Genomic DNA, 22,786 nt, shown 5'->3' with positions numbered 1-22,786 from the left:
TGGGGTTGAGTGTCGGAATGGGAGTACAGGAGCCACCGTCGAGTGAGCTATCGTCGAGCAAGGCAAGGCTATGCGACGGTAAGTATGAAATCGATGGTCTATTGTCGCCGCCGGGGGGCTAGGGGACTTACAAGCAATGAAGTGGTGGTTGCAGGAAGATCGGGTTCCGTAGCGAAAAACTCGGCAACGGGTATATTGTTGATCTGTAAAGACACAGAACCAGAGAGTGGCACAAGGGCTTCCTCGTATTCAGTATCTATAAGGATAAGGAGTTACGAGGCTCATGAATAATGAGGTAGCGAGTGTGGGCAAGGTTGGGTTCTGTTGCGATAAAAGAATTGACGACGGGATTGTTGGTGATCTTTTATAGACATGAAACCAGAGTGGTGCAGTATTCACAGTAAGTGACTAGTCAAAGTCAGTGGCCTTCTCATGTTCAATGCACCCGACAGTTACCAAAGCAGGTACACTGTTGTGAGAAAGACATAAGAATGTTTGGTTCTCTCATGGAGGATTTGACGGCGGGTATCTTGGATGTTTATAGAGCCAACACACCATACTTCACCACCAGCGGACAGTCAAGTCAGGGGCTTGGTCACATTCCATTCACCCTCACCGATAGAAATCTGATAAAGGTATTGTTGGAACAAAAGTGTAACATGGCATAGGCTATCATGTGGTTGTCTCCTCAGTTCTGTGAACAATCCTAGTCCAGTAGGACACCGTAGAGCAGCTCGGAGACATCTAAATTCGTCACCAAAATGAATGTGAAATGCTTCCACCAAAAGACTTTGGGATGATATATATTCCGGACATGCCTGGAGGGCACTAGATATAAAGATACTCTGTAAGCCCTCCACTCTATACTCTGCGCTCTTGGGATCGATAGATAACTCGTGAGTTACCCAAGGTGGGTTAAGTTTATTAGAAAATACAAGGAAATAAAACCGATACGCCATTTAAAAAAACAAACGCTCAGGGGCTACCCAGTAAAGGAACAAGTGTATTGGTGTAGACACGTTGTCACCCGGGAGCCCATTGTCAATACAGCAGCCTATTGCCTAGGAAGGCTTTGAGCAGACGTGCTGTCGTCCTAGGATACCTCCTCGACCATCTTGCCACTTCGCAGGCCGCCAGGAGTGAATACCTTGCCCAGAGGACCACCAAGCATCTCCTCGGGGACGGCGATGCGGTTGCCCTCCTTGCTGCTGATCCATCGCACAAAGATCGGGTCTGCCTTGTTTGCATCGGCAGCTTCAGACTCGTCATTGGCGAGCTGAGCCTTGCTCTTTGCCTTGGGGGCCTGCTTCTTCAGAAGCTTGTTGATGGTTTCCATCTATATGGCTTGTTTAGTGTCATGTATCGACTAAGACGTCTGGTTAGGGGATACGTACCTTGACTTCCTCGTTGCGCTTCTCGCTAAGGTTGCGTCTTCGACGAGCCATCTCTGCGCGCCGCATGGAGATCTCTTCTGCAGTGAAGACCTTCTTGGCTTGGACCTCTATACATGGGCGTCAGCGGATTCCATCAATGAACCAAGGGGAAAGGGGAATGCTTACCGTCAGAGAGCTTCAGGAGACTGCCGTCGGCGTCATCCTCGAAACGTGCCCTTTGTCGTTTAGTCATCTTCGTGAGGTCAGGGGTTTCGCCATCGTCATCGCCGCTCTCGAGATCATCGTCATCACCCTCTTGCGGCGCGCCGGCTGCTTCAATCTCGTCGTCCTCTTCGCCTTCGGCATCCTCATCAGGGTCATCGCCACCGCCAACCTTCACGGTGTCCTGGATCTCGTCTTCGCTCTCGAGTTCACTGAGCTCATCGTCGTCACTGTCCCTATCTTGGATGACGGGCTTACTTGCCGCCTTGGTCGGCGTCTTGTTCTTTGAGTTGCTAGTGGCCTTGGTGGGTCTCGAGACTTTGATCGTAGGCGCTGACGGTGTCATATCGACGTCCATATCGTCTTCCTCACCTTCGGCATCCTCCTCACCGAGAGCATCGTCCTCGTCGCCATCGGCATCAAGGTCCATGGTGTCGTCCACCACGATCTCGCCTTCGGCATCCTCCTCGCCGACCTCGATCATGTCGTCGTCCTCACCCTCGGCGTCCTCCTCCTCGCCTTCAGCGTCGTCATCATCATCACTGGAATCGAGCGTGTAGCTCTTCTTCTGTACTCGAGTCCTCTTGCCCGAGAGTATCTCGCCGCCGATAAAGCCCTCACGGGCAATGACGGAGGCCTTGGCAGAAGATGAGCTGGTGGGGCGGCTGGTAGTGGCCTGGCGGAGCTTGCTGGCGGGCAACTTGACTGTAATATGCATATGCTGGTTAGAATCCGAGGGAGAAGACGGAGGGCCGCGTGTGACAGTTGCTACGGCGCTCTTACCCTCAGACCGACGCGATGAAGTCCTGGAAGACATGATCCTGCCGGTTCGACTGCTTGTGATGTTGTCGCTGTCGACCATGTCAGTAATTGCCGAGTTTGCCTTCTGGGCTGCAGCGCGGCGAGGGCGGGATGCCATGATGAGAAACAATCCAGGGGTATGTGTCGAATGAGGGTTTGTGGGGTTGTAGATGGATGAGGCGGGGGACAAGATGGGGGATATGGGCTGGTGAGCGGCGGAGGTGCAATGGGAAGTGAGGGATGCAAGGGCAATGCTTTTTTTGGAGGTTCGACTTGTGTGTCTTTGGAGTGGGCTGAGAGGTTGAATTAAGCTTGCGGCGTTTAGAGATAGCCGTGACACACGTTCGACCAGTCTGGTTGTGGTCAAGGTACAGACGAGGCGCCCCCCAGGCTAGATGCCAATTCCCAAAGTCTTTGTGCTGCCAACCAGATGCCTTCGTCTAAGGTTCCCTTGTTGGACCCAACGGCAAGCCGCACGTGGGAAGTAGAGCTCAAGTATCTGTACCCTGAAACCGACCCGATCGAATGCTCCTGCCCATTTGACGGATACAACTATGTGTTGTTTGTTTGCTATCCAAATGGTTTCTTTTCTCTTCCTCGCCCCCTTATTACGACATACTACTTGACGTATTGTATTCTCTCTTATATATTCACTTGAACCAATGGAGATTGAATGAATATGTCGCCGGGCTAAAAGCAAATGAGGGAGGCAGGGAGAATATGACAGGATGGAGAAGAAACAGAAGAAGAAGAGATGCCGGCGGCTCACACTTACGACAAGTCTAAATATGCAGGTATGCTTGATGTCGCTTTTTACTTCTGTCCCAATGTGGCTTACCTGGCCAAGCTGCAGAGACCCTGTCGATTGGGTTCCTGCGGTTTCGTTTCGCCGCCCCCTGGTCTTGGGCGAAGCTGGCTGTGCGGGATTGATTGATTGACTGACTGCTGGACTGGACGGATTGGATGGAATGGGTGAAATGGGTTTCTGACGTGGAGTTGCACTCGATTGGCTCGCCGATCCCCTTTTTTGCGTCGCACCGATTTAGTCTAGTGAGCTGAACGAGGTACTGCGTCGTATAGATATGCGCCTACTCGCCTTTGCCTTTGAATTCGGGGGTGGAACGGGGTGGCGGCAGGCAGGTTGCTTACGAACGATGAGTGATGCTGAATGAACAGGCTGAATGAGTCTTGGAGGTTTGAAGGGACGAGATCTGGGCACCTCCGATCCACCGTCCAGCTCAGCTGGCTGGGCGATCAACTAACCTTATTAGCGTACGCGACTCTGATATTGAGGGCTCTTTACAAGTTTGATAATATGCAAGCAAGGTCTGATTACAAGAATGATTGAATTGATAAACAACAATAATTGTTCGTTTGACGAAAACAATTATGGCCTGGATTCCTGAGGATGAGTCAAGTCGCGTATCATACTGGCTGGCTTCCATACATTTGAAGTCACGTGCGATCAATTGCCAGGATCTTCGGTGAGGCTCGGTGAAGGCCTCTGAACCCGGTACGCACCTACACGTCTAATAGAAACACCGTCTTTCTACAAAAGAGAGTCCGGTGATAAGGAGGCATAGAGCTGGCTTCCCGAACCTACAAGCTGTTCATATCATTGCATTTTATTTAGAGTATAAATTTCGAGATATAACAAGTAGAAGGTATCCCGATCCCGCCAGGCACTTACCTCCAGGATTTACCCGTGGCAGTACTTAGCCTGGTTGCCTGGGCAGGTACATGACCTGGACATCGGATCGGTACACGGCAATAACGGGGGCGTCTAGCAGCAGTGTGGGGGGCCCCAGCCAGCCTACTAACTTGAGCTGAAGCTGCCGAGGCATACGACAGACAACCTTATCCATCCACCGTCGTTCATATTTATTGCTGCATTCTTTCCCCATCCTCTGCCGCCCAAATTTACGCCTGCATCGCCCACAGTCCTGCGCAACGCTGCCAGTAGTATGGCTGAAGAAGACCAGAAGGCCGAGGCTCCGGCACAAGGCGAACCGCAGCCTGCAGGCTCCGAACCAACCACCCTAGACCAAGCGCGCCGCTTCTTAGCCGACGAGAGCGTCCAAGGACAGAGCCGCGCCAAAAGGCCGAATTCCTCAAAACCAAAGGCCTGCAAACCGAAGACATTGAGAAGCTCCTTTCAGAAGAGCACGAGGCCGAGACAGAAACCCCTTCTGTCTCGTCATCGGGTTCCCCAGAACAAGAACCAGAAACCGTGCCAGAGAAGGTCACGGCTAGAGAACCCACAATACCACAGACGACATCACCAACTTCAGCAGCACCTGCCACGAGCGACACACCACCAATTATCACCTACCCCGAATTCCTCACCCACTCTCCTCGACCACCGCCTCTCATCACCCCATCGCGCCTTCTCGATATCGTGGCCGTTTCTGGCACAGCATGGACACTGTTATACGGCGCCGCGCGGTTCATCGTTAGCCCGATGGTCGAGACCCAGACCGAGGCGCGCTCCGACTACTACACGCACGTGAACGAGAAGGTGTCGCACATGGTGGAGAAGCTCGAGGGCCTCGTGAGCGAGGTACCGTATAAGAACGGCAAACCCCTGCGGCTGCAATCCGAAGCCTACACCGACGCAGACGACGACAAGAGCAGCAGCTACGATGACCCGACCGAGATGTTTCACCGCGACATCGGCACGCAGACCTCCACTCCGCCACCTACCGTTGCCCCCTCTCTACGTGGCTCCGACGCGACGGAATCTACGGTCGATGCACAGGCGCGGCGTCTCGCGCGGCTGTCCTCAGCTGTGAAAGAACTGTCGGACATGTACACGAAGCGGGCCGAGGATACTTCAAACCTGCATTCTGGTGTATGCGAGTTACGCGAGGAAGTAGATAAGGTTTACAGGCAGCCCCAGTGGTCCGAGTCTGCGTCCTTGTACGGTCTTCCAAGAATGGGTCGCACTAACCAGCAGGAAGACGGCGAATACAAGAAAACGAAAGACGCCATCCGTAGCGTCAAGGGCGTGTTTCTTTCGTCGAGAATGTTCCCCGCCACAACAGCGAGATAGAAACCCACTGTTCCGGCCCTGGCACGGGTTGATGGTGTTGCCGATATAGCTACATCTACCTAGGCGGCTGGGGCAGATCAGCCTGTCCTCCCGTGCCAGCAAAGCGCGTTTAGCGGAGAGACGACCACATTTGCGCAAAGCTGGGCGTTGCAACATACGCCTGTTATGACCTGTGAGCCACGAACCTATACCTCGTTGGCGCTCGATCTTCATGGAGACCCTGGTACAAGCATGAGGCCGCGGTACGGCATCTTCGTGGACGACAGGACCAACGGCGAGCTGCGTAGGGTCCGTTACGTGCCCTATCCAGATCTCAGTTCCCTGGAATCTTTGGTGTCTTCTTCAACCACCGTAGAGCAAGTTACGACGCGCTGGGAATGCAAGCACCATACGGTACCTATACTGGTCATCGAAGCCAAGCCTGTCTTTGAACCCATCAAGGCTAAGTTGTAAACGGTAAGGTGCGGAAGGACAGTTTTCGATATTTAGTTTTAGGCGGGAGGAAGATGGCTAGCGGGTGATAATGTTTTTTATTAGCGAAAAAGCAACTACCACCAAGAACATCTGTAGCCAAGCGGACAGCAAGGCAAAAGGGTAGAGTTAATTATGTGTATGAATGAGTGTAATGTCTAGCTGCTTTTCAGATACCCAACTTTCAAGAGTTACAAGCAGTTCACACAAGTCGCAGCAGAAAATTAAAGTCATGTAGTAGTAGCCCATGCGGTGTATTTCCATTCTGGTGGTTTTATCTAGAGAAGAAAATATCTGCCGTAAACGTAAGGGAGACTACTAACCCTATCAATCATAGCCCTCCTAATATGATGTGTCGTGAAACACTTTCCGCCTCTTTAGATTATGTATATACTGTATGGATGACCGAATATATCCACTGTTGGCTCTTCCCTCCCTCCCTTTTTTTCGTGTATGTAGGTAGGCGCAGGACATTGCCACGAAGTCCGCGAAAAGAAAGAGCAAATACCAAATGCCAAACAAGAACGCCTTTCGTCTATGACGATGATGTGGTATCAAGAGAGATATAGAGATGTAAGAAAGAAAGACCTCTTTCGCTAGGTAGACGTCGTAACCACCTGTCGTGACCAAATGCAAAACTTGAAAATCAAACCGCTTTGTTGTTGTTGAGCGAGCCCATCCCCAAGGAACCAGCCCCAGGGCATGTGTGCATGTGACCAGCCAACCAACCCTTGATCATGACTAAGGGAAAATACTCAAGGCAGTGGGGTCCAGTTATTACCCTGCTGTTTCTCCGAATATGCCGGGTCCGAGTAGGAGGCTCGCCGGTGCCCGGGAAGAATGGCGGCACTCTGGCGCCGAGAATAGCCCTTCTAGTACTTCTCGTTGCCGTAGTTGCCCGTCTCGCCGTAGCTGCTCTGCCGCGCGTGCCCGAAGTGCGTCGTCGGGTTCGACCGCGGCGTCCGGCCGACGGTGGCGTACGCGGCGTCGTCGCCGAAGGGGTCGCCGCCGCTGTTGGCGTTGGCGTTATTCCGGGCGCCGGTCATGAACATGGGCGGGCCCTCGCTCTGCGAGCGGCGGACGAACTGGGCGGTGCGCGGCGACATGGGAGGGCGGCCGTCGCCGGTCAGAGGGCCGCCTCGATTCTGGTGCGTTCCGTACCCGCCAGCCGCGGGAAAGGCGATCATGGTGCGGATGATGCCGACGAGCACAACGACGATGTAGACGAGCAGCAGGCCGGTGGAGATGAGGGCCTCCTGGATGATGCCGTTGCGGAGGTGGTTGGTGACGCGCGTGACGGCGCCGGTGACCTCGTCGGTCGTGACGCTCGAGGGCGAGGCCAGGAAGGTGGTCATGTCGGAGTCGCCGTCGATGGAGCGCTGGGCGCCGGCCGAGAAGGTGTCGTTGCCGAAGAGCGGGAAGCTGACCTTGGAGTGGTCGTGCACCCACGTGAGGCCCTTCTGGACCGCCTCGACCTTGAGGCCGATGAGGCAGCGCACCACCTCCTTGATCGGGTCCTCGAGGATGGTCTTGCCGAACACGGTCGTGAGGCCCTTGTCCATGAGGCGCGTGAAGGTGTTGAGCGTGTCGTTAACGGCGCCCGTCGCGTTGGTCACGTACCCGAAGACGTCGTTGTTGATCTCGTTCTGGAAGGAGAGGACGACGCTGTTGGCGTCGCGCGCCCAGCCCTCGGACACGCCCTCGAGGCTCGTGACGACCTCGTTGGCGAAGTTGCCGACCTGGTTCGCGAGCGCGGGCACCTCCTTCTCCACCGCGGCGAGAACCATGTACTGGCACAGGCAGGAGACGAAGCCCGCGATGGCTAGCGAGAGCACGAAGATGGCCGGGATGGAGGTGCCATAGGCCACGGCCCACTGGATCAGGTTGCGGCGCTGCTCGTCCTTGCTGACCTTCTCGGCGACTTGGATGCCCACCTTGGAGGCGAAGGGCGACGCGCCCAGCATCATGAAGTGGACGTCGTCGTGCTTCTTCTCGCTGAAGGTCTGGGCGTAGGTGACGGTGCGGCGCCAGCGGTAGATCTCCCAGTAGGCCATGGGGATGCATACGAGGACGGCCAGGATGCAGATGACGACGATGAAGGCGATCTTGGCGGTGTGGGCGATCTTGAACAGGTTCTCGAAGAAGTCGACGATGCCGGAGTTGTTGGAGCAGAAGGAGAGGGCTTCCTTCTTGGCGACGGGGAAGACGGAGTCGTCGAACTTCCAGGCGCCGTAGGTGTCGTTGAGAGCCTTCTTCACCAGGTCGAAGGGGATCGAGACGGCCCTGCGGGTGAAGTTCTGCACATCGTCGAAGTCGGGCAGCTCCTTGTTCAGCTTGTTCAGGTCGGAGACGAACCCCGAGGTGTCGATCTTGACGTTCTTGAGCTTGTCCAGATCGGGTCCCATATTGATCTGCGGCGCTTTGGGGGGATCCTTGCCAAAGACGCTGCCGATGCTGCCGATTCCTTGGCTGATCTTGCCGAGGATGTCGTTCATCTCGTTCTGGACGCTGTCGCCGACCTTGGCAATGTCATCAGTGATGGGACCAATAGCTTTGTTCATTGCGTCCGTCGTCTTCGTGATCACGGCGGCAGAGACATTGAGGCCACCATGAACCGCGGCGCTGATGAGGCAGGTGTAGGTCGAAGTCATCATGTTGATGACGAAGAGGATGAGCTCCTTGACACCGGTCAGGATCATGTCGAGAATGACCATCATGCCGTGGACGGTCTCAGTGATACCCTTCGCAGTCAAGCGGTTGACTCCGACGGACAGGTAGTGAGGCATGGAGGCCATGGCACTGCCCACATCCTCCACCTTGGTACAGGCCGATAGAGCCTTAATCTTGGCCTCGCCGAGGTTGTCGTTCAGTCCTCCCAGCATGAGCAGCACCCGTACAAGCACCAGGATGAGCAGAATGGTCCATCGGTTGAGCCAGATCTGGGACAGGCGGGCCTGGAGTCCGAGGTAGGGTGCATGGCCGTCGGTCCTGACGACGCCGGGATTTGTCGAGTAAGTGGGAGGGTCTTGTGGGCCTTGGTTCTTCATTTCGAAGCTCTCGCCCTTCAAGGATGCCGGAAGGGCATATTGGTCATGGGTCGACGCCATGGTGAGGCGGTTTTTGCGTATCCTGTCAAGCAAGATTTAGTGTTGTTTCGTCGATGGTGTGTATAGCTTCTTTTGCCGGATAGTGTAATGCAAGGCGCAATGCAAATGCTGAGAACAAAATTCGTGTGTGTGTATAACGAGTATGTACCCAAAACGGAAAATTGGCCAAGTAGAAATTGAAGGTAGAAAGGCAAGCCTTTGAATAAGTGGTTTTAAGAAAATGGTGGTTGTTATAATAGAACAATGAAGGTCAAGGAAAATGCCCCAATAACAGATCAACCTATTGTTCCCCGTGACTCCATAAAGAAAGAACAAGAGTGACAAAAAGGGAAACTGGTGAATGTATTGAGGAGTCGAGGTTAGGTGAAGGAATCGTGGACAGACATATTGAGTAATGGGGGGAGAACAATAGAGAGCCGGAGGAGACTGTTAAAAGACAAACACAACGCACCTCACAATAGCCCAGCCAAAAGGACCAGCTGACTGTGACCGACAAATCAGACTGGGTTTCAAGAGTCGAAATTTCTCAGCAGCCTTTTCCTTTGTTTCGACTTGGGCTCGCACGCAGACGCTTTCTTTGTCGGCTACGAGGTGCCCTGCGCGGGTCCGGGGGTCGAGTTAAGCGCTGCCTCTCAGCCAGTCGTTTCTCTCTGTCAGGCCGGCAGCCGAACAGTACAAATTCTGGCCTTGGCTCAGGTCTGCACGCCGAACGGTCTCCAGCGCGGTTTATTCTTGTCCTCGAGCCGCGCTTAAATCTTCAGAGCGGGTGTGGTGTCGTAGGGTGGCTTGAAGATTGATAGGTTGATTGATATAGTTCACCCCGCCATGTGCTTACACAGTAGTATATTTGGGATGTATATCAAGATCTCGGCCGAGGGGGCACGGGCTGGACTTGATATCATGTATATTGAACGAGTTAAATAAACAAGCGGTGCAAGGGGGCGCCGGGCCTGGAGTGATAGGCCTTTTTTAGTATTCGAAATGGCGCCCATCTTTCCAGAAGTTTGCCATCGCGGAGGGAACACCGGGACTGGCATTTATGTGTAGTGCCCATAGTGTCTCGAGGCACGCAGTGACGACATTGGTCAGATCTGGGAACCTGCCCTGAAGAGGAAGTGGGTGGTGGGCTGTGCCACGAAGCAATCCAGGGTCTCTCGGTGTCTCTCTCTACATACATACTGCAAGCAGGTGGCAGGTAAAGTCAACACGGCGGTCTCGCGGCGGTGTCTTTTTTTGACAAGAAGCTAAGCAGAAAGCGAAGAACCACCGGCAGGGATGACGGGTGACTGGGTGACTACTGCAGCCACTCATGAGTGTTCCTGAGTTTAATGCAGGGCACGAGGAATGTGAGGGCTCATACGGATATGGACGATAGGAAAAAAAAAAAAAAAAGCTGGGCACTGGGGTCGAATCTTGGTTCACCGTCGTTCAAGCATGCCCGGTGGGCCACCAGGACATGGTGAGTTGGCAACCAATCAAGCGATCTCGACTTGACTTGTCACTTGAAGAATTAGTCTCTTGGCAGGCCGATCCGCTCTTCTTTTCTAATTCTAAAGGGTCCCGGCCTTTTTGGTCTTTTGCCACTGTCTCCAAAACTTGTTTTCAGGGAACATAATCAGATAGTCTAGATTAAAAATGATGTCGGTCGTTGAACTTGATCAAGTCGGCGTTGGCCGGCCGAATGCACCTGCTGAATACGGAACAGAGTCAGGCTGGATCCGTTACGAGATGGGAACCACGACGGACGGGACGATGGGACGGCGAAATGCTTCTTCGGCGGGTTTTGTCTTCGGGATTTTGTACGAGCAGAGTAGCACCCAGCAGCCTCTTTCTTGGCCTTGCTGAGGTTGCAGTAGCTGAGGGACTCGAGGGTTTGAGCTTCTGCTGTCAACCGCGGATGATTGGCTGCGGGAGCTTCAACGGGAGCGCCCGGCATTGCGGGTCTGTTTAAGCGCCGAGTTTCATCAACCACTTGATACTCCAAGCGTCAATACACACGATACATCGAGTTGATGCTTCGGCGCCTAACTTATAGATCTGGGTGGTGCAAAAATGCCGGAAGCCAAGACTCCAGAAACAGATCTCTTTCTTTCTGAGACTTTGGAGAGGCACACTTACTGCTCATGTCGTACGGAAAAAGCAAATTGCCAGGCGCATCGCTTCGGTTGAGCTGAGGTTACAGGAGATGTGGGCAAGTGGTCTTCTTACCCATTTGCAAACCACAGAGCAAAGAAACCTCGCCGCGGAGTTAATACGTAGTGTTCTATATGGTGCCACATGGGGCGTGCATCTGGGAATACACGATTAAGTTATATGCACCAAGTACGGCTCGTACAAGCGTCTTGTCCAACAAGTATATGAACGCCCAAGATCTATAAATCGCCTACTCTGCCGCGTCCATGGCCTCGTTGACAAGTGCCCAGCATTTCCTCATGCCAGTGCCCATGGATTCTTCTTCGATGCCGTTGCTCCACCGGCTACCTGTATTTGTGCCAGTCACAGTAGGTGCACTCTCGCAATCAATATCCTTGACGCTGAAGAGGTGAACATGCATGGTCAGTTTGAGATGTGAGAACAGCCAGGGGACACTCCCCAGCTCGCCGACATGCTTCAGCCTTTTGTCACCTGCGGGGAGACCCAGCACATCATGCACATAGCGTGATGCGATCTGCTTTCGTGACTTTGGTTGAGCCTCGCTGGGGTCCGATAGAATACTCGACGGGAATTCCCACAGTCCAGCCAAGAGTCCTTTCTCGGGGCGTTTATGGATTAGATAGTGTCCGTCCTCGCGCCGAATGGCACAGACCAGCGTCTGCTCTTCCCGGATTGCCTTCTTGACGACCTTGAGAGGAAACTTTTTTGCATGATTTGTTATAATTGGCATGCAAGCAGCGTCGTCGGGAGGGGATGATGCAGCCTTCTTTGCCTTAGCATAGGTGAAAAAGAAGGATTGTAGAGATGTCTGCTTCTGCGACGGTGCCTTCGCAGTTTCGGTGGGCTTGGGCTTCTGGCCGGCCTCGTCTAATAGGGCAAACTCTTCATATGATTGGCATAAAGTGCACGCATCCTCTATATCAGGAACGATAGCCCGAGTTGTCGATTTGTCTGAGTCAGTGGCAAGCTTCAATCCTTCGTCGTACGCACGACAACTCGAAGAAACCGGGCAGTCCGAGCAATTGGGGTTTGGTGTGCATATCGTTGCCCCTAGTTCCATCAGACCTTGACCCCATCGACCTGGACGGTCGCTAAGTGCATGTCCATCGTTTTCGGTGCTGGGCGCCTCATCATCTTGCGCAACAGCCTCGACCAAGGCAGTGGCTGCACCCCATAGCAGATCGATGACGGCTTTGTCAGTCTTGACGTCCCCTAAGAGACCAAGCTGCCGACTGAGCACACGCAATACGTTGCCATCGACCATGGGCGCTGGTCGTCCAAAGCAAATGGCTGAGATGGCGCCCGCTGTATACCTGCCCACACCTGGGATATGGGCCTGTAGCTTTTCCACCTCGGCCGGCAGAAGCCCTTGCATCTCATCGGATTCGCAGACTATCTTCGAAGCCTCGTGGATTCTAGTGGCACGACTATAGTAGCCGAGGCCGCGCCAAGCCGCAAGCACCTCGTCGGCGTCGGCCGCAGCCAAGTCGTGGATAGTGGGCCATTTCGCCATCCATTTGTTCCAATAGTCGATCACAGTAGCGACACGCGTTTGCTGCAACATGATCTCGCTGATCCAGACCTCGTAGGCACGACGTTCGAGCTGCTCGCGGAGTACCGCAGCATCGGGGACTGAGGACGGATCAATCCAGGCTTTCCGCCAGGGCATAGCGCGCGATGCGCTCACGCTGTCAAACCATGCAAGGAGAGAAGCGCGGCCCTTCGCAATGTCTAGGAGAAGGGGGCGGTGGTATGACAGAGGATGCTGCCGCCCTGGGAAGGCAATAGCAAACGCGTCTGGCGGTGTCGCCCCGTCACGACTGAACAGTTGCTGAGCAAGCTGGGGGTTCTTGTCCCGAGCGCGGTTGCCTGTCCCGGCTGCTTTCCGTTTCTTTGGCGCCGGCTTTTCTGGTTCATCATCCTCGACAAATTCGTCACTAGACTCGCTAGCGACGATTCGCTTTTTACTAGCCCTGCTCTGGGTTTGGGTAATTGGCTTCCCCTGAGTTGATTTCCCCTGACCAGTGACTTTGGCTGGTGCTAACTCTCCTGCTGGCAACCGCGACGCGGTGTTTCTCGTTGAGCGTCGCATTGTGAGCTGGCTTCAGAAGTCCGCCGAAACAGAAGAGTGCGAGTTGAATAGTAGCCTCTACAGCTTAATTCTTCTTTGCGGCCTCCTGTGGGGATCCTGTAGTCCCTCCAGCTGAAGCCTGGCCGCGAGCTGCAGCTTGTGCCAAATCGTTTCTATTACAAGAGTTAGTTGTAACATGTTCATATGAGATAGATGTTCTACTAGAGACTTACTGGTCTTTCTTCCTCGCGGCTTCTTCAAGAGCAGGCTTGAAGGCGTACTGAGCTGAGAGTATGTTAGTATAAGGGAAAACACATTTTGCGACACCGCGTTACAAGGGTGCCTTGCCGTTCCAGACTCCAAAACCGACAGCGACTGCTAATCCAATGAAGTTTCGCAGATATGACATGTTGGCTACTAGCACACGTTTCGCGAAGTGTTGTAATCAAAGAAGAGTAGAGGCATCCAATTCGCGTTTCCGGACTTCAAAATGGTGATGCGCTCGTTAGTGTAGATCACGGCGACTTTTCCCGGCAGGCGGGTAGCACCATTAGCGCACAAAAACCACCTACAGCGCCACCCTGGACTAATAAATAGCACTTAATCACTAAAACGCGTCTTCAGCGCCCCAGACGCGTCTCCACAGGTGTTTGCTCGATTAGAGCTTTGACTTGGGGCAACCACTTAAAGATTTATTAGCAATGCTGCATTTGTAACCCAGTCGCACACGGGAGGAAATGCATTACGATAGTGATGGCGAAATGGAAGGAGCTTGGAGAGGTCCCCGACTCAGACGATGAAAGTCTGTTCGACAGCGAAGACTCTCAGCAACCGGAGCTGCCACAGCTGCCTCAACTCCCAATCGCCGCCGATGCCGACGCCGACGATGCCCCGAACAGCCAGCATCTTGACGACCCAACACTGGCCGTTGTCAGTGGACAAGACCACACCACCGACCACGACAAAGATGTATGGGATGTGCCGACCTCCTCGCAAAGCTTGGAAGACTTAGACCATCTGTTCCCCGACGACTTGGCACCCTCGAGCTCTTTCCCAGTACTAGAGCACCGGTTCGAGAAAGCTTCATCTCCGAGGGATGTTGAAGCGGACTTTGCTGAGCCAATTCGCGAAAACCCGGAACTTACGACGCCTACTCAAACCTCAGTTGCAGCTGCTGAAGCTGTCGAAGCTGGCGAAGCCAAGCAATCTGCGGAACGATCTTCACTTATCATCGAACTCGGCAGCAACGCCAACATCGATAATGCGACCGCCATACGTATAGCTGAGGACGAGATCTTTGCGCGAGAGGAGGCTGTCCGCCAGGGTCGGTCATTCCGGCCCCGAAAACCTATACAGGAACATCCGTATCTGCTAGAAAGTGCGCACTATAGCAGTCTCTTCAAGTCCCGTGGAATCAGGCCTGTTCGACTGGCACTCGAGGAGGCGGCGGCAAATCAGGCAAAACAGAAAGATTCGCAAGAGGAAGATTACGAGGACACCCAATCGACCGGTGGCGGGCTACAGGATACTGCCGAAGACAGCCAAATAAGTCTACAGCATAACAGCTTGGACGATCGCGACGAATTGGCACTATCTTCCGCACCGAGTCGTTCCCCAACGCCGACTGGACGTCCGCCTCTTCCCGACATTCAGAGAAGCTCGCAGAACGAGGACGATGGTGACGAGCTTCCAACGCTTGAGGAACTCATCAGGAGGAAATCGGTTCTAGGCAGACCAAGGGCACATACAAAACGTCACGGATCACCAAATACATCATCTAAACGAAAACAGGCGCGAGTTTTTCGGCATCCATCCCCAGCAGCTAGTGGAACAGACATATTTGACATCCCTCCGTCGCCGCCACAGACAAGCCCTCATGTTTTCTCCGTGACACCAATTGATGGCATCAACAATATTCGACGCAGAAAAGAAGTAGCCTCGATAACCCCCAAGGCCAGCAGCGCAGATATATCCAGAGACCGTACGCCTGTCCCTACGGTCCAGGGGCGCCAACCGATCGACCTAACCGTCGACGACGATTCTGATATATCTGGTAGCCAAGATGGCGTCCAATACATGGCTGGCTCTGACGCCGAGGACCCTGATAATGCGGAAGCCAGCAGTAGCCCAGAAAGTGCACCCGATCTGAACTTCCGGCGAAAGATCCGTGGCGTTCTTCCTGCGTCTTGGATCCGGCTAGATCAACAACTCCATCGGGCACCCGCCTTCAAGCCTACTCAGCGGCGCAGCCCCGAGGCTTCCCCTGAACGGCCACAAAGGAAAGGAGTCGCCCAAAGACGAATCGTTTCCCCCAAGCCCAACAGCACAAGTACACCTTTTTTCTTCTACGACGATGAGTCAGATAATGATAATAACACGAGCAATACGAATTTACGAAATGATGACCATGTACCCATACCGCATCAAGATGGTGAAGGCTTTTCCATTTTTGAAGATGATGCTGGTTCCGTAATCGAGGACGATCAAATTGATCACATGCTACCAAGCAGAAAACGAAACACCTCGAGTTCAAATCAACAGCGAGCTGGGAAGCGAAGAAAGGTTCAAAATCCAGTTTCCGGTCAACCAGTTGCACGAAAACGCCAGCAGCGCATTACAGGGTTGTTGGACCGTTCGGCGAGTGGTTCAGCCACTGGTGCTAGTAAGAGGGCTCTCGAACATCAGCCGTCTCGCAAAACCACAACGAATGTACGGAACTTGAGGCACACTCCCCCTCCACGACTCAGCATCCTTGATGTTATGCCATCCGACGCGCCGCAGTTTGTACGCATTGCGGCGCGTGCAGCCAAGCGAAGGCCAGGCAAAGGCAAGGCGAGCCCTACAAACAAGCATATCAGCCTTGGCACACGCAGAGACAACGTTGATGTGAATGATGTTCTGCGTAGCTGGAAAAGGGGGCAAGATACAGGCGCGTATTCCTGAGCCTGTTCACGAGTCCCCAGATCACCCTCTTCGGAGCGAACAGCCTTTGCGATCCGCTTCGGCGAACAAGGTTGCAGAGCCATCGAGAAGACAGCCGAGGCCTCGCCCGCAAGCCGCAGCATCAATATTGCGCTTCTCCAAACCAAAGAGGTTAGCAAGGCAAACAAGCATCGACAAATTCGTGGCTGTCGGCCACGACGCACATCTCGAGCAAGACAATAATCTGGAGAACCTACCGCCGGCCACCCAAAAGCCTACGAAACGGAAAGGTCTGAGTCACATACAGAACTCTAAAGTCGCTACACGGGCGGCACAGCTGGAAATGGAAGAAGATGAACCTCTAAACCGGTATGCCTTCGATGCTCGGAAAAAGGCTCTCGATGCTCTATATCGCAAAAGCCGCAAGGCTTTGCCTTCTGCCGCCAATGATCGTCTTGAGCGTGTTTTCTCTGTATCGTCTGCAGCCCCTGTTGTCCCTGTGCCCGTAATTGAACCCCAAAGGCGTGTTGATACGAGCAAACCGGACGCGGCGCTCAAAACACGCAGGAGACTTCGCAAATCTACTCGGCCAAGGCTCTTAGATACAGCGGCAGCTCGATATGTACATGCAAACGATCCCTTGCCAGAGGTTTTCGAAAGCACCCCTGAGCCATCAATATCGACGGAGAAAGGAAGCAGGTTGGTGGGGCTTGGTCCTTATGGCACCCACTATACGAAGCATTTCGAAATCTTCCCTCTGGATCCTGGTGTTTTCTTTCATGAGAGCACCATTATTGGAGATGGGCGAGTTGTCATGGCGTCCGACGAGAGCCGGCTTGGCGACCTCACGCAATCAAGGGGCCATTGTTCAATATCTCTGCGCGACATCGTTCTTCGATGGGGGCCATGGAACGCCCAGATCTCTTCTGAGGTAGGGCTGGTGTTTGATTCGATAGTTGAAGAGATACAACAACCAAGTGTCGAGTCTACTGGAACTCCTTCCGGGACGCCTGCGCAAGCTGCCGATTTCGTTCTCACGTATCTTCAGCAACACGTCAGCTTCCCCGACACCGACAACGATGCCGCAAAGATGTTTGCCAAGAGGATGATTGAGATCATATCCGGCTTTGCTGAGCACCTTGGCTTGTCGGCAGAGGCCTCGGATAGCAGCACGAGACAGTCGATCGAGGTCCTCACACGTCTGTTGATTATATCAATACAGATCCTCCGGATTTGCGGGAAACTGAACTTGCCCGAGTCAATTCAGGTTGAGGACGCGTTGAAGAAGGTTGCTCAACGCCTCGTAAGAATACTTCTGAAGTCAGATCTCAGCGATATCAGGGACTTGTATGATAATCTTCAGGATGCTCGCTTCCGAGAGCATGGCATCCGAAATGAGGACTACCGGGTGATTGCTTGGGTTGTCCTTATACGGGTATTACAAGAGGCACGCATTCCTCGAACAGGATTCTGGGACGTGGTGACCCCCCTTATGTTGAAACCTGGCTTTGACCAATCCGTGGATGCGCGAGTATTTGAGAAGCTGTGGCACGACCTATTCACCATCTTGCCGCTTGGCGAATTTGATAACCAAGGTGTTGCTGTTTCGGGTATTCGACGCATGATGCCACTTGAAGGCTGGATCATGCCTCAGAAGTTATTGGGCCGCGTCTTCGATGTTTACAAAAGGAACCAGCAGCAGTCGCCCAGTTTCAACGATTACTGCAGAGGGGTTGTCGGTCGGTGCCACTACTTGGTAGAGCAGTGGGAATGGCGCAAGCCGCATGCAGTGATTGGGGCCATTTTCGACTTCTTTGCGGGTCAGAAGCTCGCACATCTGAGGAATGAAGAAGTCTACCGATCGCCGCAGTTCCTCGAAGAACTTGTGGGGACCCCATCACTGAAGCTCCAGCCCGAAGATCGTTGCTTTCACATATTCCTGAAGCTCCTGGCTCTGGCCATCCGGCGCTTGAGAAACCTTGGCCTAATCAAAGATATGAAAAACCTGGTTGCGCGCGTCCTGCCAAACCACGATCGGCAATATCTCCGGGAGAGCGATGTGCATGAGAGCGACCTGGCTGCTCTCCGAAATCATCACGATCTGCTATGTACGCTTTTCTGGAGCGCCCCTCCCCTGCTGCGGCCGTCTGTACAGACGATCCAGAAGCTCGTAGTTCCAGGCAGTTCTCACAAGGAAGCATGCTTGATCAACATCCGAGCATGGAACCAGCTGGCACGATTCGTCGTCACCTCCCGAGTCGACAGGACTATATATAAGCCGTTCGTCGAGTGGCAAAATGATGTATTTAAGCAGGTACTGGACCAGTACAATTCCGTCGAGTCCGACATCCAGCAGCAATTTTCGCGGTTGTCTAAAGATGCGTCCAAGGGCGTCAGTCCGGAACTGATGAAGAGCGTTGCCAATGCGAACAAGCAAGCCGCTACTGACGTTTTGCGCTGTTCATTACAAGCCACTTTGGATGTTGTACGACACGCGCCGCGTCTCGACATTGCTTCTCTGGCGATCAATACCTGTACGTTACATAGTTTGAATTCTCTTGGAGGACTATCGGCTGACCATCAACAGACCAACTGCATGAAGTGTTCACACGCTTCTCTCGCACACCCCCTGAACTGGAATGGGCTACGTTGCAGGTAGCCCTAGATACCGTCGAGTCGCACCTCTCTAGCATTCAACGATTTCTTGAGAGACAGAACGTGCCAGCTGAGCAGGCTAATTTTGGAGATGATGCTGTTATGGTAAGTCCGAGTAGATACGAGTTTCCAAGATGTCCTTTCACTGACAACCCTTTCAGCATCTCGACCGCAGTGTGGCAGTTACGTTCTTCTCGATGGCGCGGACAATAGTATCGTCTACTGGGGACAATCAAGCACCACACGCTATCCGTGGAGGCTCGGCACTTGTCGAGAAGGTTGTGTCGGTTGCTGGTCAGTTCGCAGCAATATCCAACCGTTACCTTGGGACGGTGAGTCCCAGTCTTCTCTTGTTCTAGTTGTAATCTTATTATTGACTCTCACAGCGCTTGTCCCGATTCTTCAAATCCGGTGATAAGTTCAGACTGTTCGAGTGCTTGCCTTCAAAGTTGTCCCTGTCGTCGAGACGGTATCTATCTCTTTTCTTCGCCATTCTGATAGAATGCGGCGTGGCCGACTTCCAGGTTAGCATTTTCAACTTTCCATGTCCGAACCTCGCTAACATGGCCCTAGGATCTTGACACGACCCCCCCCTTTCGGTCCTCTTAGACGCCATTGCGAAGCCATCCGAAGCTTTGGCATACGAGAACAGGCTTGCATACGCCGTGAAACAACATGCTAGCAAACATCTCCAGGATGTCCCGGTGGAACTCGGAAATAGTCCAGACTACAACTCCAACCGGGACTTATTTGAGCGTATGTTGCCCCCGCAGATCCAAGCAAGGGTACAATCCGACTGACTTTCATACAGATGTCTTGGCATCACTGCGTAAGAGGTTGCGGAGTGCAGATAATACGCAAAGGAAAACGCTACGTGGGGAATTCATAAAAGTCTTCCAACACATAATGGGACAAGTGAAGCAAGATCTTGCAACTCTTGTGGATACCCCTGAACATGCACGTTATATCTCCTTCGTTCAGGCCATTATTCACCTGATCAAAAGCCAAGACTATCCAGTGGATCCCTTCTTCCACGAGTTCAGCAGCCTGTACGCGCCTCCGGCCCAGGATCCGAGTCTACAGACGGCTAAGATACTTTCACATGGACTCGGCCTTGAAGACAATGTCACAGGAGCTGTGTCGAACCTGTCATACTACCTTTACCCAAACTTCAAGGCGGCCCTTGCCGATGCCAAACTTGAAGGTCAGAGCAAAGTCATTCAGGAAGGGATGAGAAATACGCACATCATGTCGTTTATGCTAGGTCATATGATACCTGCCATCATCCGCACTGCTGTCAAAAAAGCGGAAGGGTGGATCATCCTCGATGTCTACGTCCGAGCTCTGGAGCAGTGGTTCGAGGCCGACTGCGTCCATCGAGAATTCGACGAAAAGGACATGCGCAAACTGGCTGCTTTATTGGGCTTCGGCTACGCAGAGGTTCAGCTCCTGCAGAGAATGGAGATCGCGTTAGGGCCCGAGCGCTTACACACGTTGACGCAGATGACCAGACTGCTGAACTTGCTGAGTCCCTCAATGACCGCATTCCTGATCAATGAAAGCGGGTCACGGACGGCAAAAGACCTGCGTGGGGCCATCGAAGCGTTCACGGAATATACGCGCGCTGCCGGTCAGTATCTCGCTGATACTCTGAAGAAGGCGAAGGGCTGGGGACCACCGGGTGATACCGATACCACGGCGGTGGTACATATTGATCCGGTCTTTCTCTTCGAGGGCGTCCAGTTTACTCCCTCGAGCTCGGCTCTGGGCTCAAACGAACAGATCAACAACTTTTCCAGGCACATGATCGAGGATATCGCCAAGGACTGGGAAAACACAGGATCCAGTCTGACCATCAGGGGCCCGGCAAGCGGTTCTGCGACAACGCAATCGGGACAGGGCACGCCGATCCCGCAGTGGAATGTCAGGAAGCTGGCGACAGAGCTGCTGGAGGAATTGAAGCAGTGGAATAGTGTGCATGATAAGGCGCAGAACGGGTCGAATCGTCGCTGCGATATAGATGTGTTTGACAATATGCCGTTTTAGCCATAGTGTTTAAGTAGGCACGGTGTTAGGGCGCTTCCAGGAACAAAGCTAGATGGAGCATTGCTCGCGGCACACTTGTAGCATTTACATCAATTGAACACTTTGGATGTATGGTACGTGCATCAAATTTGGAAGATATTAGTGATCATGGCAAACCGGCCATGTCATAAAGGTGTTTTGGTGGCAGCTTCCATGGATTGAAAGTGGAGGGAGTGCCTACAAAAAGGGCCTGGGCTGTTTGGTACGAGATTATTAATCCGTAGAGGTCTTCAAGGAAGGTGCCACCTTCCCTGTCTAATATAACGGAAGGAACGACCAATTACTCTATATCTGAAGAAACCCTCGATCTTGGATCTTCAAAATGAGCGAACAACTCTTCCACAATGTTGTCAAGTCCACCAAAGCCTACCAAACACGATGGCAGATCGCCTAGGCGCCACTGAGAGTGACCTTTTCCAGCCCCTGGACTATATGCCCAAGCTCTCTGGCTACCTTTCGCGCGAGGGTTACGACGAAGACAGTAGGCTATGACTCTGGCTCAAGTCTTTCCGAATCTTGGCTGCTGACATTAGATGTATCAAGAATGCAGGAATGTTCTTGTCAGATACTGCGCACACATCCCTCGGAACTACCAGTACAAAGATGGAGTGCAGCAAGTGAGTGCTTGATCACCTTGACTAGCAACTACTTCTAACCCCAGAGCCCCAACAGGTCTTCCTTATCCTCCGCGAGCACCTCGGAGACGAAAACTTGGATCTAGCTGGCGGTGTTCTTTACGAGCTCATCGAGATTGACTGCGAATACACCGACGATCCTGGTGCAGCTTTCCAGAGATGGAGACACGACCACATGAGTCGCTACGTACGCCTTCCCGACCGCCGCGCATTGTAGTTACCGCCGTTGGTCTCTCACTGACGTATGCCAGCAGACCGACCTTGAGCTCCCGCATGTACCTCATATGACTACGATCACGCCCTGTATCATACCAACCGAGAAACTGGCTCATTGGCGATCCCAGCATCCAGAGCGGTACCCCTTTGTGCTCTCGGACTCTGGACCTCCATCAGCCGAGAGGTTCTCAGGCGACCGCAGTTGCATCCGTAATCGCAGGGCTTGGCTGATCGACAACACGTTTTATGTATCTTCCAAAACTGGTGGGACTCTTCCACTGAATAATCCGAATCCCAAAGAATTCCACGAGCTACAGTGGAAGGCGCAGGACACGACTGGCCGTCTGATCAAGGAAAGAGAGGTTCCACTCAAGGTCAATAAACGATCTGAGGATATAGCGTCAAGAAGAGCCTCAGAAGCGAGAAGCACCTCGACTGCCCAAAATGACGATACGCCTGCTCCTCGATCTAGTCTCCTGAACAGACTTGCGGTACGATTCTCTAGGAAGAAGAACCATGTCCAGGAAGAACGCCGGCGGAGCTGGTTACCAAGTGCTTTGGTGGGAGAGGGTGGTTTGTCATTTAAAGATTGGCGTGCAGCTCATAACACAGCTCCAGTCCCGCTCCCGGATGGCTGTGGCGTGCCCCATGCCATCTTCGCCAGGAAGAACTTGCTCGTGGACGAAGAAGAAAACCTTCCATCATTCGCTTCTGTCAGCCAAATGCCAGTTGCGGAGGCTAAAGCCACAGACGCGGCAATCGAAGCGGCCGCACACTCGAGTCATATCGGCCACGAACAGTTATGGAGATTTCGAGGTCCTTTCACACCCCAGCTTGGGTATGATGGGGGGCTCGACTATCAATGGACGCTTCGCAGGCACTCTTTGGACTCTCAGCGACCAACAACTAGAGAGGCGAGATGCAAAGAACTGGAGCAGGGCAAGGGGCATAAGCCTCGAGTTGCAAGTGGTAGTACGACACCTCACGGCGTGTTCCCGACGATGGGAGTGAACCGAAGGGTA

General features: G+C 53.2%; 7 protein-coding genes across 7 annotated transcripts; 3 read left to right on the top strand and 4 right to left on the bottom strand.

Annotated features, from left to right (window-relative positions):
* Nucleotides 1-1,093: 1,093 nt before the first annotated feature.
* On the bottom strand, nucleotides 1,094-2,514 carry PG986_008915 (uncharacterized protein; the record flags this gene model as incomplete). Its single annotated transcript, XM_066845137.1, has 3 exons — nucleotides 1,094-1,336; nucleotides 1,395-1,501; nucleotides 1,560-2,514. The coding sequence occupies 3 exons, from the start codon at nucleotides 2,512-2,514 to the stop codon at nucleotides 1,094-1,096; spliced, it is 1,305 nt and encodes a 434-aa protein (XP_066697535.1).
* Nucleotides 2,515-4,136: 1,622 nt separating this feature from the next.
* On the top strand, nucleotides 4,137-5,448 carry PG986_008914 (uncharacterized protein; the record flags this gene model as incomplete). The annotated part of the gene is made up of 2 exons (XM_066845136.1): nucleotides 4,137-4,156; nucleotides 4,440-5,448. The coding sequence occupies 2 exons, from the start codon at nucleotides 4,137-4,139 to the stop codon at nucleotides 5,446-5,448; spliced, it is 1,029 nt and encodes a 342-aa protein (XP_066697534.1).
* A 231-nt stretch (nucleotides 5,449-5,679) lies between these two features.
* On the top strand, nucleotides 5,680-5,901 carry PG986_008913 (uncharacterized protein; the record flags this gene model as incomplete). The annotated part of the gene is made up of 1 exon (XM_066845135.1): nucleotides 5,680-5,901. One exon carries the CDS (start codon nucleotides 5,680-5,682, stop codon nucleotides 5,899-5,901), a length of 222 nt encoding a protein of 73 aa, XP_066697533.1.
* Nucleotides 5,902-6,791: 890 nt separating this feature from the next.
* PG986_008912 (uncharacterized protein) lies at nucleotides 6,792-9,026 on the bottom strand (the record flags this gene model as incomplete). The annotated part of the gene is made up of 1 exon (XM_066845134.1): nucleotides 6,792-9,026. The coding sequence occupies one exon, from the start codon at nucleotides 9,024-9,026 to the stop codon at nucleotides 6,792-6,794; it is 2,235 nt and encodes a 744-aa protein (XP_066697532.1).
* A 1,624-nt stretch (nucleotides 9,027-10,650) lies between these two features.
* Nucleotides 10,651-10,962, bottom strand: PG986_008911 (uncharacterized protein; the record flags this gene model as incomplete). Its single annotated transcript, XM_066845133.1, has 1 exon — nucleotides 10,651-10,962. One exon carries the CDS (start codon nucleotides 10,960-10,962, stop codon nucleotides 10,651-10,653), a length of 312 nt encoding a protein of 103 aa, XP_066697531.1.
* A 447-nt stretch (nucleotides 10,963-11,409) lies between these two features.
* On the bottom strand, nucleotides 11,410-13,272 carry PG986_008910 (A/G-specific adenine glycosylase; the record flags this gene model as incomplete). The annotated part of the gene is made up of 1 exon (XM_066845132.1): nucleotides 11,410-13,272. The coding sequence occupies one exon, from the start codon at nucleotides 13,270-13,272 to the stop codon at nucleotides 11,410-11,412; it is 1,863 nt and encodes a 620-aa protein (XP_066697530.1).
* Nucleotides 13,273-14,004: 732 nt separating this feature from the next.
* Nucleotides 14,005-20,874, top strand: PG986_008909 (uncharacterized protein; the record flags this gene model as incomplete). Its single annotated transcript, XM_066845131.1, has 7 exons — nucleotides 14,005-16,153; nucleotides 16,215-18,707; nucleotides 18,761-18,933; nucleotides 18,990-19,160; nucleotides 19,215-19,352; nucleotides 19,524-19,584; nucleotides 19,640-20,874. The coding sequence occupies 7 exons, from the start codon at nucleotides 14,005-14,007 to the stop codon at nucleotides 20,872-20,874; spliced, it is 6,420 nt and encodes a 2,139-aa protein (XP_066697529.1).
* Nucleotides 20,875-22,786: the final 1,912 nt, after the last annotated feature.

The sequence above is a fragment of the Apiospora aurea genome (assembly GCF_038362705.1).
Source record: "Apiospora aurea strain CBS 24483 chromosome Unknown utg000006l_segment0_segment0, whole genome shotgun sequence".
Lineage (NCBI taxonomy): Eukaryota > Fungi > Ascomycota > Sordariomycetes > Amphisphaeriales > Apiosporaceae > Apiospora > Apiospora aurea.
The sequence above is the reverse complement of the archived record's forward strand: the minus strand, read 5'-3'. Positions and strand labels throughout refer to the sequence as shown.